The 11743-nt window shown below is 54.8% G+C and overlaps 1 protein-coding gene and 1 long non-coding RNA gene across 4 annotated transcripts; one reads left to right on the forward strand and one right to left on the reverse strand.

The window, feature by feature from the left end:
- The first annotated feature begins 251 nt into the window (after positions 1-251).
- Positions 252-9175, forward strand: BAHD1 (bromo adjacent homology domain containing 1). Of its 3 annotated transcripts, none has more exons than XM_008570223.1 (6): positions 252-1694; positions 3476-3858; positions 4853-5012; positions 5474-5550; positions 6306-6406; positions 6893-9175. In XM_008570223.1, exons 1-6 carry the CDS (start codon positions 269-271, stop codon positions 7080-7082), a joined length of 2337 nt encoding a protein of 778 aa, XP_008568445.1. In that variant the 5' UTR covers positions 252-268; the 3' UTR covers positions 7083-9175. The 3 variants fall into 3 exon arrangements, with proteins under 3 accessions (XP_008568445.1, XP_008568447.1, XP_008568446.1); XM_008570225.1 differs by having other exon boundaries at positions 6315-6406; XM_008570224.1 differs by having other exon boundaries at positions 261-1694; positions 3479-3858.
- Positions 5972-7949, reverse strand: LOC103588523. The gene is made up of 2 exons (XR_550321.1): positions 7878-7949; positions 5972-6358 (listed from the first exon to the last, which is right to left on the reverse strand). It is a non-coding gene; the product is annotated as an uncharacterized LOC103588523 (long non-coding RNA).
- Positions 9176-11743: the final 2568 nt, after the last annotated feature.

Raw genomic sequence — 11743 nt, forward strand, 5'->3', positions numbered from 1 at the left:
TGGGGTCTGTATTGCTCTGTAGGCTTTCCAGGCACTTAGTTCAGAGAGACACTGGGCTAAAAGGAGAGTGGAGGAATCAGTTTTTACACAGCTACTGGTAGCCTGATTCCACTCAATCTTCACACTCTAGAAGGGGGGTCCCAGGAAATGGGTAGAGGTAGGCTAGAATTACTGCAGGTGGGGCAGGATGGGGAGAAAGCAGATGGGGGCAGGCCAGGGAGGGCTCCTCTCATTGCCTCCCTTCTGTCCTGCAGGTTGGAGGTACTCCATGACACACACTCGGAGGAAGTCCCTTCCCATGCTGAGTTCAGGCCCCATTGGCCGCCAAGAGCCCCTGCAGATGGAAGACAGCAATATGGAGCAGGGGGCTGAGGGTGTGGAGCCAGGCATGCCTGAGAGCCCAGGGCATCTCACAGGGCGCCGCAAAAACTATCCACTGCGTAAGCGTCCCTTGGCTCCTGAGAAGCCCAAGGCCTGCAAAGTGCTGCTGACCCGCCTGGAGAATGTGTCCGGTCCACGGAGTGCAGATGAGGCTGATGAGCTGCCCCCTGACCTGCCCAAGCCCCCCAGTCCAGCCCCATCCAGTGAGGACATTGGCCTTGCCCAGCCCCGCAAGCGGCGCCTGGCCTCCCTCAACGCCGAGGCTCTCAATAACCTGCTGCTAGAGCGGGAGGACACCAGCAGCTTGGCAGGCACCCGCCGCAGTCGAGGGGGAGATCCCCACCGCAGCCGGGACCGTGACCAGACCACTGGAGGCTGGTCCTCCAAGAAGCGGCCCCGGCTGGGGGACCTTGGAGGAGGAAGTCGGGACCTGTCCCCCGAGCCAGCACCAGATGAAGGCACCCGCCGAGATGGAGACCCAGCTCCCAAGAGACTGGCTAGCCTGAATGCAGCTGCTTTCCTGAAGCTGAGCCAGGAGCGGGAGCTACCCCTGCGGCCACCTCGTGCCCATGCAGAAGCAGATGGTCGCTCTACTGAGCCCCTGGCACCCAAAGCCCTGCGGCCAAAGTGGGCCAAGGTTAATGGCAAGAACTGTCCCAAGGTCCGGCAGGGAGCTGGCTCTGGGGAGCCTGCTGGCCCACCTGGCTGGCAAGGGCGCCCTGATGACCCATGGCCATCTGCAACTCCTCGTGGGCCATCCGTCCAGCCACCTTACCAGCCCCTGAGCAAGGCTCTAGAGAATCCCTTGAGGCTGCGCCCCCATCTGCCCCTGCTGATGGGTGGACAGGCGGCCCTGAAGCCAGAGCCTGGGCGCCCAGGCGAGGAGTCACCTGCCCCCAAGCAGGAACTGCATCAGCCCTCTTTCCCGGCACCTCAGCTGTCCCCCCTGCCGATGCCTGGCAACCCTGCCGACTACAGTGGCCTGTGTGTTGGGCCTGAGCTCACTGCACTAGGCAGCTTCTACCTGTATTGTGGCCAAGACGGGCTGCAGTGTGGGGGTTACTCCCCGTGCCCCATGCTCCCTGAGGGAAAGCTGTCCCCAGTGGCTGCACCTAATGAGGGGGTCCTCTTGGCCTCCAGCTCAGTGCCTTCAGGCACTCCTTTCCAGCACCCTCCCTGGGGCTCTTCTCCCTACTCCTCCAGTGAGGACACTGGAGTGAATGGCTATGGCATCTGTGGAGTGTTGCCCCTGTCCTTTGCCCACATTGGCACTACCTGTGGTGGCTGTCCCTACAAAATGCCTTTTGCAGCAGGTAAGCCTTCCTGGAGGTGGGATGTGCTAGGGAGTCTTTGAGACATGGCATCCCAACAGGGTGGGCTGTGGTTTGGGGCAGGGGCTCCTTGGGGTCTAGCTACTACGTGGAAGGTAGGGGGCTTTGAGAAGGGAGGACTTCCCTAGTCTGTGCCCCAAACCTAGGAGCATTCTCAGGAAAGGGGCCCCATGTTTAACTCTTGCAGCCCAGCTTTGCCCAGGATGTGAGAGAGATTTCTTGGTTAGGTAGCATTGCAGTGGTGGAGGATTCAGGAGAGCCCCTGCCCTCCTCATTAGGATACCTGTTCTTAGACTCTGAGTAGCAAGTTAGATATTTAAATTAGGGCTTTTACCGAGTTGTTCCCATGTCCCTTCTGTCTTCTTCAAGGCAAGCTAGAATTCTTTACTTCCCAGAAGCCCACACCATCTGCATGCCGGCCAAGCTCAGCATTCATGGGAAGGGTGATGGGTTATAGGCTCAGTAGATGGTGCTAACTGCAGTAGGGCAGCTTTACCCTGGCTATATAGGCCTGGAAAGAGAAGAGGTGCCCAGACTTAGCATTAGCTTACTGGGTGTGGACAGGGTGGGCACATCCTGAGAACATACAGGCACAGTTTCTTGGCTTGGAGGGGATGGTATCCCAGCCCACAGCTTTGGTGTCTGCTTTCCCAGCAAGACCCAGACACCTGAGAGGCTCATGCCCCAGCTGATTAGACACTCCCAGAGTCATCTCTCCCTGCTGTGACTGGCAGGGGTATCTTTACCTGCTTCTCCAGGCTTCCTCTCCAGCTATTGGGTGGAAGTGAAGTGATCAGAGCCATCCTGGTCAGCAGGTCTGCCCTGCTGCTAGGGAGGTAGGGCTCGGCCTTCCCAGACCCCTCCTCTCCCCTAGTACCTCTTCTTGTAGGGGTCTATAAAACAACTTTATAGACCAGTTGGCTCTGGCTAGACTGGTTATTTCAGGTTCTGGTGTGAGTTGGAACTAAGAAATGAGAATAGGTTTCTTCTTGGGCTTTTTCTTCTCTTTTGTAGCACTCCCCGGGTCAAGACCCTTACCCACTCGCCCCAATAATAAGTACACCAGTAAACTCCACGTGCCAGGCACTGATCTAAGTGTTTTACATATGAGAGCTGCATGACATGTAATTGAGCACAGACTCTGGAGCCAGAGTGCCTGGAGTGAAATGCTCTCCCCCATTTCCTTAGCAACATGACTGTGGGACATGTCAGTAACCGCTCTGTCTCAGTTTTCTTAACTGTAGAATGGGGGTAATGGTACGTACCTCATAGGGTTGTAAGGATGAAATGAGCTAATACATTGATAAGAAAAACAGCAAGGAGACACTGTCTGATATTTATAACTACTACTTACATTGTACTGAGGGGCAAACTGATGTGCTTGAGGTCATACACGGCTAGTGACAGGTCTGGAATTCATATCCCAGGCTGTCTGACTCCAGAACCCCTGCTGCTAAGCACTGTGGAAGCCTTAGAGAGGTTTAAGTCAAAGCTAAAGAAGCTATTCCCACTACCTCTCCTTCTTTCAGGCTAGGAGGGAAGATGGAAATGTCTGCTGGCTAATCTCCAAGGTCAAGAAATACTCTTGCCCCCTTGGACAGTCACTCTCACAATCCACTATAAAGGCTCCTGATCTCACCTGCCTCTTCAGTGGCCTTTGGAGGCACACTTAAGATTAAGACAGGAGCAGGTTCTGAAAGCACATGGGTGAGGGGGTTAATGCTTGTCCTTACCTGCCCTTAACTATTCTCTCCTTTTCCTAGAAGGCTGTAGGTCTCTGGGCCAGCTGGAATTTCCTCTCCCGGAAGCTGGCCACCCAGCCTCACCTGCCCACCCCCTCCTGGGATGCCCTGTGCCCAGCGTGCCACCTGCAGCAGAGCCTGTCCCCCATCTTCAGACACCCACTTCAGAGCCCCAGACAGTAGCCCGTGCGTGCCCTCAGAGTGCCAAGCCTCCCAGCGGTTCCAAGTCAGGTCTGCGCACAGGCTCTGGCTGCAGGCACAATGCAAGGAGCAAGGCTGCCCGCAGGCCCAGCCACCCCAAGCAGCCACGTGTCCAGCGCCCCCGCCCTCGCCGCCGTCGCCGCCGCCGCACTAATGGCTGGGGGCCTGTTGGGGCTGCCTGTGAGAAGGCCGTTTATGTCTTGGTGAGTGCCAGCTCTTAGCTAATGGGGAGAGGGAGAGCGGCAGTTGGGGACACAGGACCTGCAGTGAAGTGTGGGTCCTAGGAGCCCATGGCTCTTGCTACTCTGAGAGGTGACAAGGGACTCCAATTCACTTGTACCCCAGGAACCAGTCATGTTGGCCCAGCCTGCTCCCCCAGCCCCTATCGATCCTGTACGAGATGTCCTGGGGAGGTCAGGGGACTCACAGTCACAGCTGGTGGCTGCCATCTCTGTCACTGACTCTGGGGGTATCAGCCATCTGAGTGTATTCACCTCTCATCCCTGCTCACTCTGTCCTTTCCATCCTGGATCGAAAATGGAGGACTTTCATGGAGGCTTTTTGATAAGTATGTACAGGAGAAGTTGGTATGGGCAGAGGAAGTTAGTGATACAGGATCATCTGGGATGATGAAAAGAACGTCAGCTAGAGTTTATTCATCACTTCTTAGGTGCCAGAACTGAGCTAAGCACTTTGCATGCATTATCCCCTTTAATCCTCACCACTACCTGTGCAGCATATACCCCATGTTCCTATAATCATCCCCATCTTACAGATGAGGAAACGGAAGCTTAGCAGTAGATTAAATAATTTGCCCAAGGCTACGCCATGTATAATAGTGATTTAAGGGCTCAAACCCAGACTGTCCCATTAGGGAGTGTGAGTGCTTAGCCAGTCCAAGAGGTCTTAGAGCGAGCCAGCTGTTGGGTGTGGTGGTCAGAGTTCAACCCCAGAAGCTTCGGGCCACTTTTCCCACCCCATTCCTATTTCCCATCTTTTCTCCAACCATAGGAATTCCCCATCTCCATCCTATTTCTGAAAGCCATGCTTAGGGAAAAGGGTCCAGTGTGCAAACGCACTCAGTGGTTTGACTAACCTCAGGAAATTTCAGAAAGGATGTCATTCCCTTCCTCCTCTTTGTCCTCAACTCTGAGAGTGACCCTGCAAGCCTGTTTGTGTCATTGGTTTGTTGCCTAGGATGAGCCAGAACCAGCCATCCGAAAGAGCTACCAGGCAGTAGAGCGGCGTGGAGAGACAATCCGAGTCCGGGACACTGTTCTCCTCAAGTCAGGCCCGCGGAAGACATCCACTCCTTATGTGGCCAAGATCTCTGCCCTCTGGGAGAACCCTGAGTCAGGTACCCTGCCCTCAGGCTAGGGATCTCAGGGGAAGCTGCTTTCATGAGGGGACTGTAGGCTCCAGATTAGCCCCTGCCTGGAGTTTGACCTGGCATAAGTCTCCCATGCTCCTAGCACAGAGTCTACCTTCCACTCAGCTGGGGTGTGCTGCTGAGGGCTGCGGATGACTTTGTGGCTTGAGTTGGATTAGCTCCTTAACCTTTTCAGTCACCAGGGCCCAGGCACCTGTCCCCTGACCTCACCTGTCAGTGCCTTCTCCCCCTTCTTCCTTCATGCCTACCAGCATTCCAGGCCACTGAATACTTGGTCTGGGGCAGGTGACAGGGGTGGCCAGAGCCTGTGGGGTTGGCCCAGGAATTGAGGTTGGATGAGCCTCCAGGGCAGGCGGCCAGCTGTCTGCCTGTCTAAGTAACTCAGGGGTTGCCAGCTCAAGCCATGACCATTTCTATTGTCCCCCCAGGAGAGCTGATGATGAGCCTCCTGTGGTATTACAGACCTGAGCACTTACAGGGAGGTCGCAGTCCCAGCATGCACGAGGTGAGCTGCCTGGCAGGTGGGTTGGGGATGGCAGAGCTGGCAGAGAGAGGCTGTAGCACTCAAATGTGGTGTGGGGAGGGTAGCTGTGGTTAGTCAAGTCCCTGGACTTGTCATCAGGCTCCAGAAAACCTGGAGAAGGGTCTGGGGTTTAGCCTCTTTTCCCAGCACTGTCCCAATTCGTGTTTCAAAGGGAATAATAACCTTTGTCTTAAAAGGGGAACAGAAAGGGAGCCCTGGAGGGGAGGGGGTGCCAGAATGGTAGCAAGTGGATGTGTCCTCTGGCAACAGGAAAGGTGAGGTGGAGCTGCACACCTTGCCCCCTTTAGTATTTTCTGCAGCATGAGCAAGGGGAGAAAAGATTCCTAATACCTCCTAGGCTCTCCACCAAGCTGCACACAAAGAGAGGTGACTACGACTTGGGTGTGATTTGGAATCACCTTTATTTTGTTTCCCCTTGCAGGGACTTTTCATCTAACTGGAAAGATGGGGACCAATTCCCCTCTCCCCTGGGCAGGGGGTTGGGAGGTCACTGATAGTCAGGGGCTGGAGCAGGATGGGACCTGGGAAGATCCTAGGAGGAATGTAGGTGAGGCACTCATAGGCTGCATTTCCAGGCGTGCTCTCTGGCTTTCTGGAGTCTCTAGCTAGAGTTATCTCAGGTCAGCAGTCCCAGCAGAGGGGTTAATACTGGCCTTGCTCTTGGAGTTAGGTGCTTTCCAACCTCGGTAACCAGCCTCCTCCTGTCTCCCCTTGAGCCTTTGCAGAATGAAGTCTTTGCCTCGCGACATCAGGACCAGAACAGTGTGGCCTGCATAGAGGAAAAATGCTATGTGCTTACCTTTGCCGAGTACTGCAGGTGGGTGGTGCCCTACACGCTCTGGCTGGCCTCCCCCTCAGACTCTCCAGGGCTGTTTGTAGGCTGCCTGGGATCCCCATTCTTCTCTGGGCCTGATCTCACTCACTGGGCCTAATCTCCCAGAACTTTCTGCCTTACAACCTACTTCTACCATATGATTTTTTTAAAGGAAAGAAGAAAAATTGTTGCCCCACTGAGGTAGAGTGGTTGATGCAGAGTTGGGGGGTGATAGTTCTTCTCTTGGAGAAAATCTAGGAGAATTGGCTGGTGATTGGGAGGGAGGCCCTGGCAGGTGTGGTTCCCCTGTGACAGAGAAGATGGACTGGTGGTTGGCAGACCAGGCATAGCCCCTGGGACAGGGGTGGAGGCAGCACCAACCCTTGGGGGTGGGAGGGGATGTCTCAGCTCTCTGGGCAGGGTGGGGAAGGAATTGGTTTTCCTGCGAAGGTGGCTGTGGTAAAGAAAGCGAATGGTATGTCACTACAGATTCTGTGCCATGGCCAAGCGCCGAGGCGAGGGCCTCCCCAGCCGAAAGACAGCTCTGGTGCCCCCCTCTGCAGACTACTCCACCCCGCCACACCGCACAGTGCCCGAGGACACGGACCCTGAGCTGGTGTTCCTTTGCCGTCATGTCTATGACTTCCGCCATGGTCGCATCCTCAAGAACCCCCAGTAGCCTCCTCATGCCCACACCGGGGCTGCCCATGGGCAAGCGGGGCTCGGGGCAGGGGACACTGCTTGAAGCACAGCACTTGGTTAAGGGGCCACAGGGGCTGGAGGTTGCTGGCCTGTGGTTCTCTTGGGGGGGAGGGCAGGGGCCTTTATGTGTCTGGGCCCTATGGGAGGGAAGGGGAGGCCAGGGTATAAGAAAAGCATCAGAGCCTTCAGCTTGGCCCAGGGTGCCTTTCACTGGTCCCCTGGGTGGAGACTCCCCAAGAAGCAGTCTTCCCTGAGGCTGGACCAAGACTGAGGGACGTGGGGCCCTGGGAGGGGAAGGGGCAGAGACGAGAGGCAAGGTCCTTCAGGAACCAGGCCCAACAGGCCCTTCTTGTAGCCACCCGCCTGGCCCTCCAAAGGGGAAAGGGAGCCAGCTTTACCTCACCCACTGTGACCCCTATCAGCCTGGGACCAGGCTCTCCCAGATTCTAGCATAGCTCTGAGCTTGTTCCTTTGAGGTAGAAAGAGCCAGAGTCTGGCTTCCAGAGCATTGACTTCCTCATCCTGAACTTGGGGCCTTCCCCTGGCTTTCCTCCTTTGCCCCTGCAGTAGCCACTGGTGCTGGGACAAGTTGACCCGGCCATTACAGTCATGGGTGTGGCCCATTTGTGGGAGTCAGCCTTCTGTCTGCCTCCTGGCACCAGCAAGTCTGGCTTCCCAGAAAGCAAACTGATCAGTATGGGGTTTTTCACATCAGGGAGGGCAGATGGGTGCTGGGAGAGGGTGGGGGGCAGGGGGCAAGGAAAATTGCTACCTGATTTGTTGACGATTTTTCCTCTTGCCTTACACTTGGAGGTTCTGGGAAACCTCTTGCAGAACTTCACACATGACTCTTCAAGCCACACCCACCTGAAATCAAACCAAAGGAGTGCTGTGGCTCCCCTTGCCCTGCCACCCGTGACCCTAGTCTTTTGTAGATTGCACTAATTTACATCCCAGCGAGAATCAACACTGTATCAATCCACAGACCTGCTGAGCTGCAGCCACTCACTCTAGGAGCTAAGGACCTGCATTTTCAGTTTGTTCTTGCCCAGAGGCCCTGTTCTCACCTCATGCTGCTCCCCAGAGTAGAGTAAGAGGCTCAGCCCCCTGTCGTCATTGCCTGCACTAGGCCCTGGCCCTAGCCCTGAGGCTCTTGGTGGGGGGGTTAGAGTGGCCTGGTTATTCCCTATTTGTACCAAAGAGGAGCATGGTGGGGAGAGGAAGTGTAGTGCAGCGTGGCTTGGGCCTGGCACTGGTGACCTGCTAGCTGAGCACTTCCACCAGGGCATACCCCTGGGGACAGGAGCCAAGGAGGGCAGTACTGGGTCCTCCCCCACAGGGAGAAGCAGACAGACTCAGCAGGCTAAGGATGTGGCACTGTGTGAGGACAGTCCAGCAGGGGCTATAGTGCAAGATGGAAGTGAATCCAAAGGGCAGCCCTCAGGCCCTGTCCTGTCCCTTGGAAGATGGGTTGCTCCTGATTGGTCATTATGCTTGAGTGTGGCCTGGAGGCTTCAGAAGTGAATTTAGGCTTGGGAAGCCTGATCCCAAACCTGAAGGGAAGGGACTTGGGTCTCCTTGTATTGAATAAGCTGTTTGGAGGAAAGCATCAGTCTGGGAGGGTGGGGCAGTAGGAGAGTTTGTCAGAGTAGCAGTGGGGGCTCTGGAGAGCCAGCCTTGGAGCCTGCTCGTTCCCAGGGTTCTGGGCCCCTGCTGCCCAAGAGACAGCCTCACCCAACAGGAGAGGAGACCAAGGCCTTTCCTCCTAGGAGGCGGGGTCTGCTGCCCAGAACTTAAATGCTTTTGAAATCTCTTAGATGTGGAAATATTTTTCGAACCTGAAAATGCAGCTGGTAGTAATTCAATGGAAGCATAATCCATGTAAAATATATTTTAGTTGGTATTTTGTAAAATGCACTTTTTGTGTGTGTCGATCCTGGTTTCCCAGATCTGTATTTCAGTGTTTACAAGGGAGGGAGGACCTTTCCTCACCTCTCTTTTGACAGAGATTAGAAGTACTTTAAGAAAAAAAATAAATTTGAGAAGTTGTATTGATTTAGAAAAGGATCATTTTCTATGTGTCCTGTCATCTTTTGGTGTGTGGGTGTGGAGAGATTCTCCATTCTTATTTTAGGGGTCCCTCTTAACACTTGCACACAGGTGCCTACTGAGGCCAGTAAGCAAAGAGGGCAGGAAAGTAGGGGGAAAGGAGAATGAAGAGAGGAGACAGAGGGAATGGGAACTCAGAGTTGCTTTCTTGAAATCATGCTGACCACAGCTGCCTGCCTGGGTCTGTGTGAAATCCTTGGGTTGCCAGCCCTCACAGACCACTGACCTGGGAACTGGTTCCTAGCAGGTGCATAGTGAAGATACCACTTCATCACCTTGGGGGACTGGCCGTCAGAAACTGTCCTAGGGCCTCAGTATCTTGCAGCTGGCACTCCTTGCTTCCTGAGGGAACGAAGGCCACATCATGGGGCCAACGGTTTGTGACTAGCTGGATCCCTGCATCAGCCCAGCCCCAGTACCAAAAGCCATATTGACCATGCTCAACATGGGGAAGCTTTAAGGCCGTGGGAGGCCTAGGAGGCAGAGCATGGTGTCTCTTCTGCATTTTGGTAAGGACATTTTGGCATGGGGGCAGGTCCATATCCATGGAGGTTATTAGAGGCATAGACACCGCCATGGACTTGCTACAGCATTACCATCAGTGTACTGCCCACAAGAAAGAGTCCCTTGAGATGGGTGGTAGCCTATCCTCATTTTACAGACAGGAAACTGGTGTGTAGATAAGTATCTTGCCCAAGAACTCCCCCAGAGTAAGTAAGACTGCCTCACCCTGACTGCTAACACAGAAAACTGCCCTCAAACAGAAATGAGCACATTTGGCCAAATTGTCAAAAACTTTTTCAAAGATCTTTTTTTTTCTTTCTCTCCTAGTATAAAGGATTTAATTTTTTTAAAAAATTAATTTCTGTAGAAAATAATTTCACCACCAGAAATCTAGACTTTTAATGCTGCTGGAATCAAGGAGAAGTGTGGTGAAAGGAAACCTTTACGCAAACTTCTAAAGTGGCAAATAGGTACTGGTGGCCTGAGGATGCACCTCAGTGTTCAGACTGGAATGTGGGGAGCTGCAGGACTACCAGGCTTCCTATTCCTTCCCCCTGGCTCATTCTGTGTGCTCTCACGTTGCTGGGAGTACAGGGCCATCAATGAATGAGACTTCTAGCTTCATCTAATCCCTTAGAAGCCCCTCATCTTTCTGAATTCATCTGATCAATGGTAGCTCCATTCTCCTACTGGCATCATCTGTTGCTTTTCCTTCACCCCCTCAGTACAGCTTGTCCTGGGGTCAGCTGTTACCTCCCATTCAATCAGTGTTGTGCTCCATTAATCTCTGAATGATCGTGGTTAGGAATTTAAGTTGTAGAGTCAGACCAACCCATACTGAGTCTCAGTTTCCTGAGCCTCTTTGTTGCTTCAGTTGCACAGTGGAAATACCCATAGTACCCACCTGCCAGGGTGGCTGTGACAAGTGAAGGAGATAATACAAACACTTAGCAAGTGCCTCCCTCAGTGCACCTGGGCTCTATTCATATTAGAGCCTGCTCTGCTTCAGAACCTAGCTGGCTCCCCACAAGTTGCACAGTGAAGACTAGATGCTTAGCTGGGCTCCCAGTTCAGATAGGTGACAGCTGCCTACTGAAGTCCAAAGCACTGCTGGATCTCCCTCTACCCCACATGGCCAGCCCGGTGCCGTTGTGCACACATTTGACCCCAGGCTAGGACGCTGCTTGCCTTTTTCCTGCTGCTCTGTGCCTTCAGCTCCTCACGCATCAAAATGTGTGCCGGCCACACCAAAATGTGTGCCGGCCACACCAGTGGTCCTGAGGCACCAACTTGTCATCAGCCCCTCCCCTGTCCCAGTAATCCCACTGCTTCAGACCTAGGGGAGGGAAGGCAGAGGAGGGAACATTCTATTTCCAGACATTTCAGCATTACCAAGTGGATAAGCACTGGAGTCTCTAGGTATTGCTAAATCCAAGGGTAACCGTGGAGATTGGTCAGTGCCTGTCGGTCTTGTTCCAGTGGCTAAGACCCGCCAGGTTGAGAAGGGTAAGGGCTGGAGGAGGAACACCCTGGGCTCTCTGCTACCAGCTTAGAAAGACGGGCCTCCTACATGTTTGGACTCGTGGAGAGCACTGCGGGCCTCCCTGCCTCCAGACCCGCTGTTGGAGGCAGGGCTCTGCCAGGAGTATGCAGCCGAGTGGTGGGTGCGTGTCCTATCCGCCCAGCTCCCTGAGGGCACGCGCTGCACAAGAGGGGGCCCCGGCCTGGGTCTTTTCCACCTTCGGAGTCTTAGCAGCTTTTATCCCTGAGCCTGGGGGACTGAAGTGGCCTTGGCTCAGGCGTCCACCCCAGGTGGGGGTCCGCGTGCGCCCTCCTCGGCCTGCTCCAGGGGTGCCCGCCTCTCTCCCCGCCCCTGGCGTGGGCCCGCCTCCGCGCCTGTGTCACTGCGGGGCCGGGGGCGGAGAGCAGCCGGGCGGGACATCCGGCCCGGGTCCTTCGCCTCTCCCGCCCGCCGCCCGCTCCGGCGCCGCAGGGCAGGAGCTGGCCATCCCCGCGCGAGCCGGG

Source organism: Galeopterus variegatus, unplaced genomic scaffold, assembly GCF_000696425.1.
Source record: "Galeopterus variegatus unplaced genomic scaffold, G_variegatus-3.0.2 Scaffold583, whole genome shotgun sequence".
Lineage (NCBI taxonomy): Eukaryota > Metazoa > Chordata > Mammalia > Dermoptera > Cynocephalidae > Galeopterus > Galeopterus variegatus.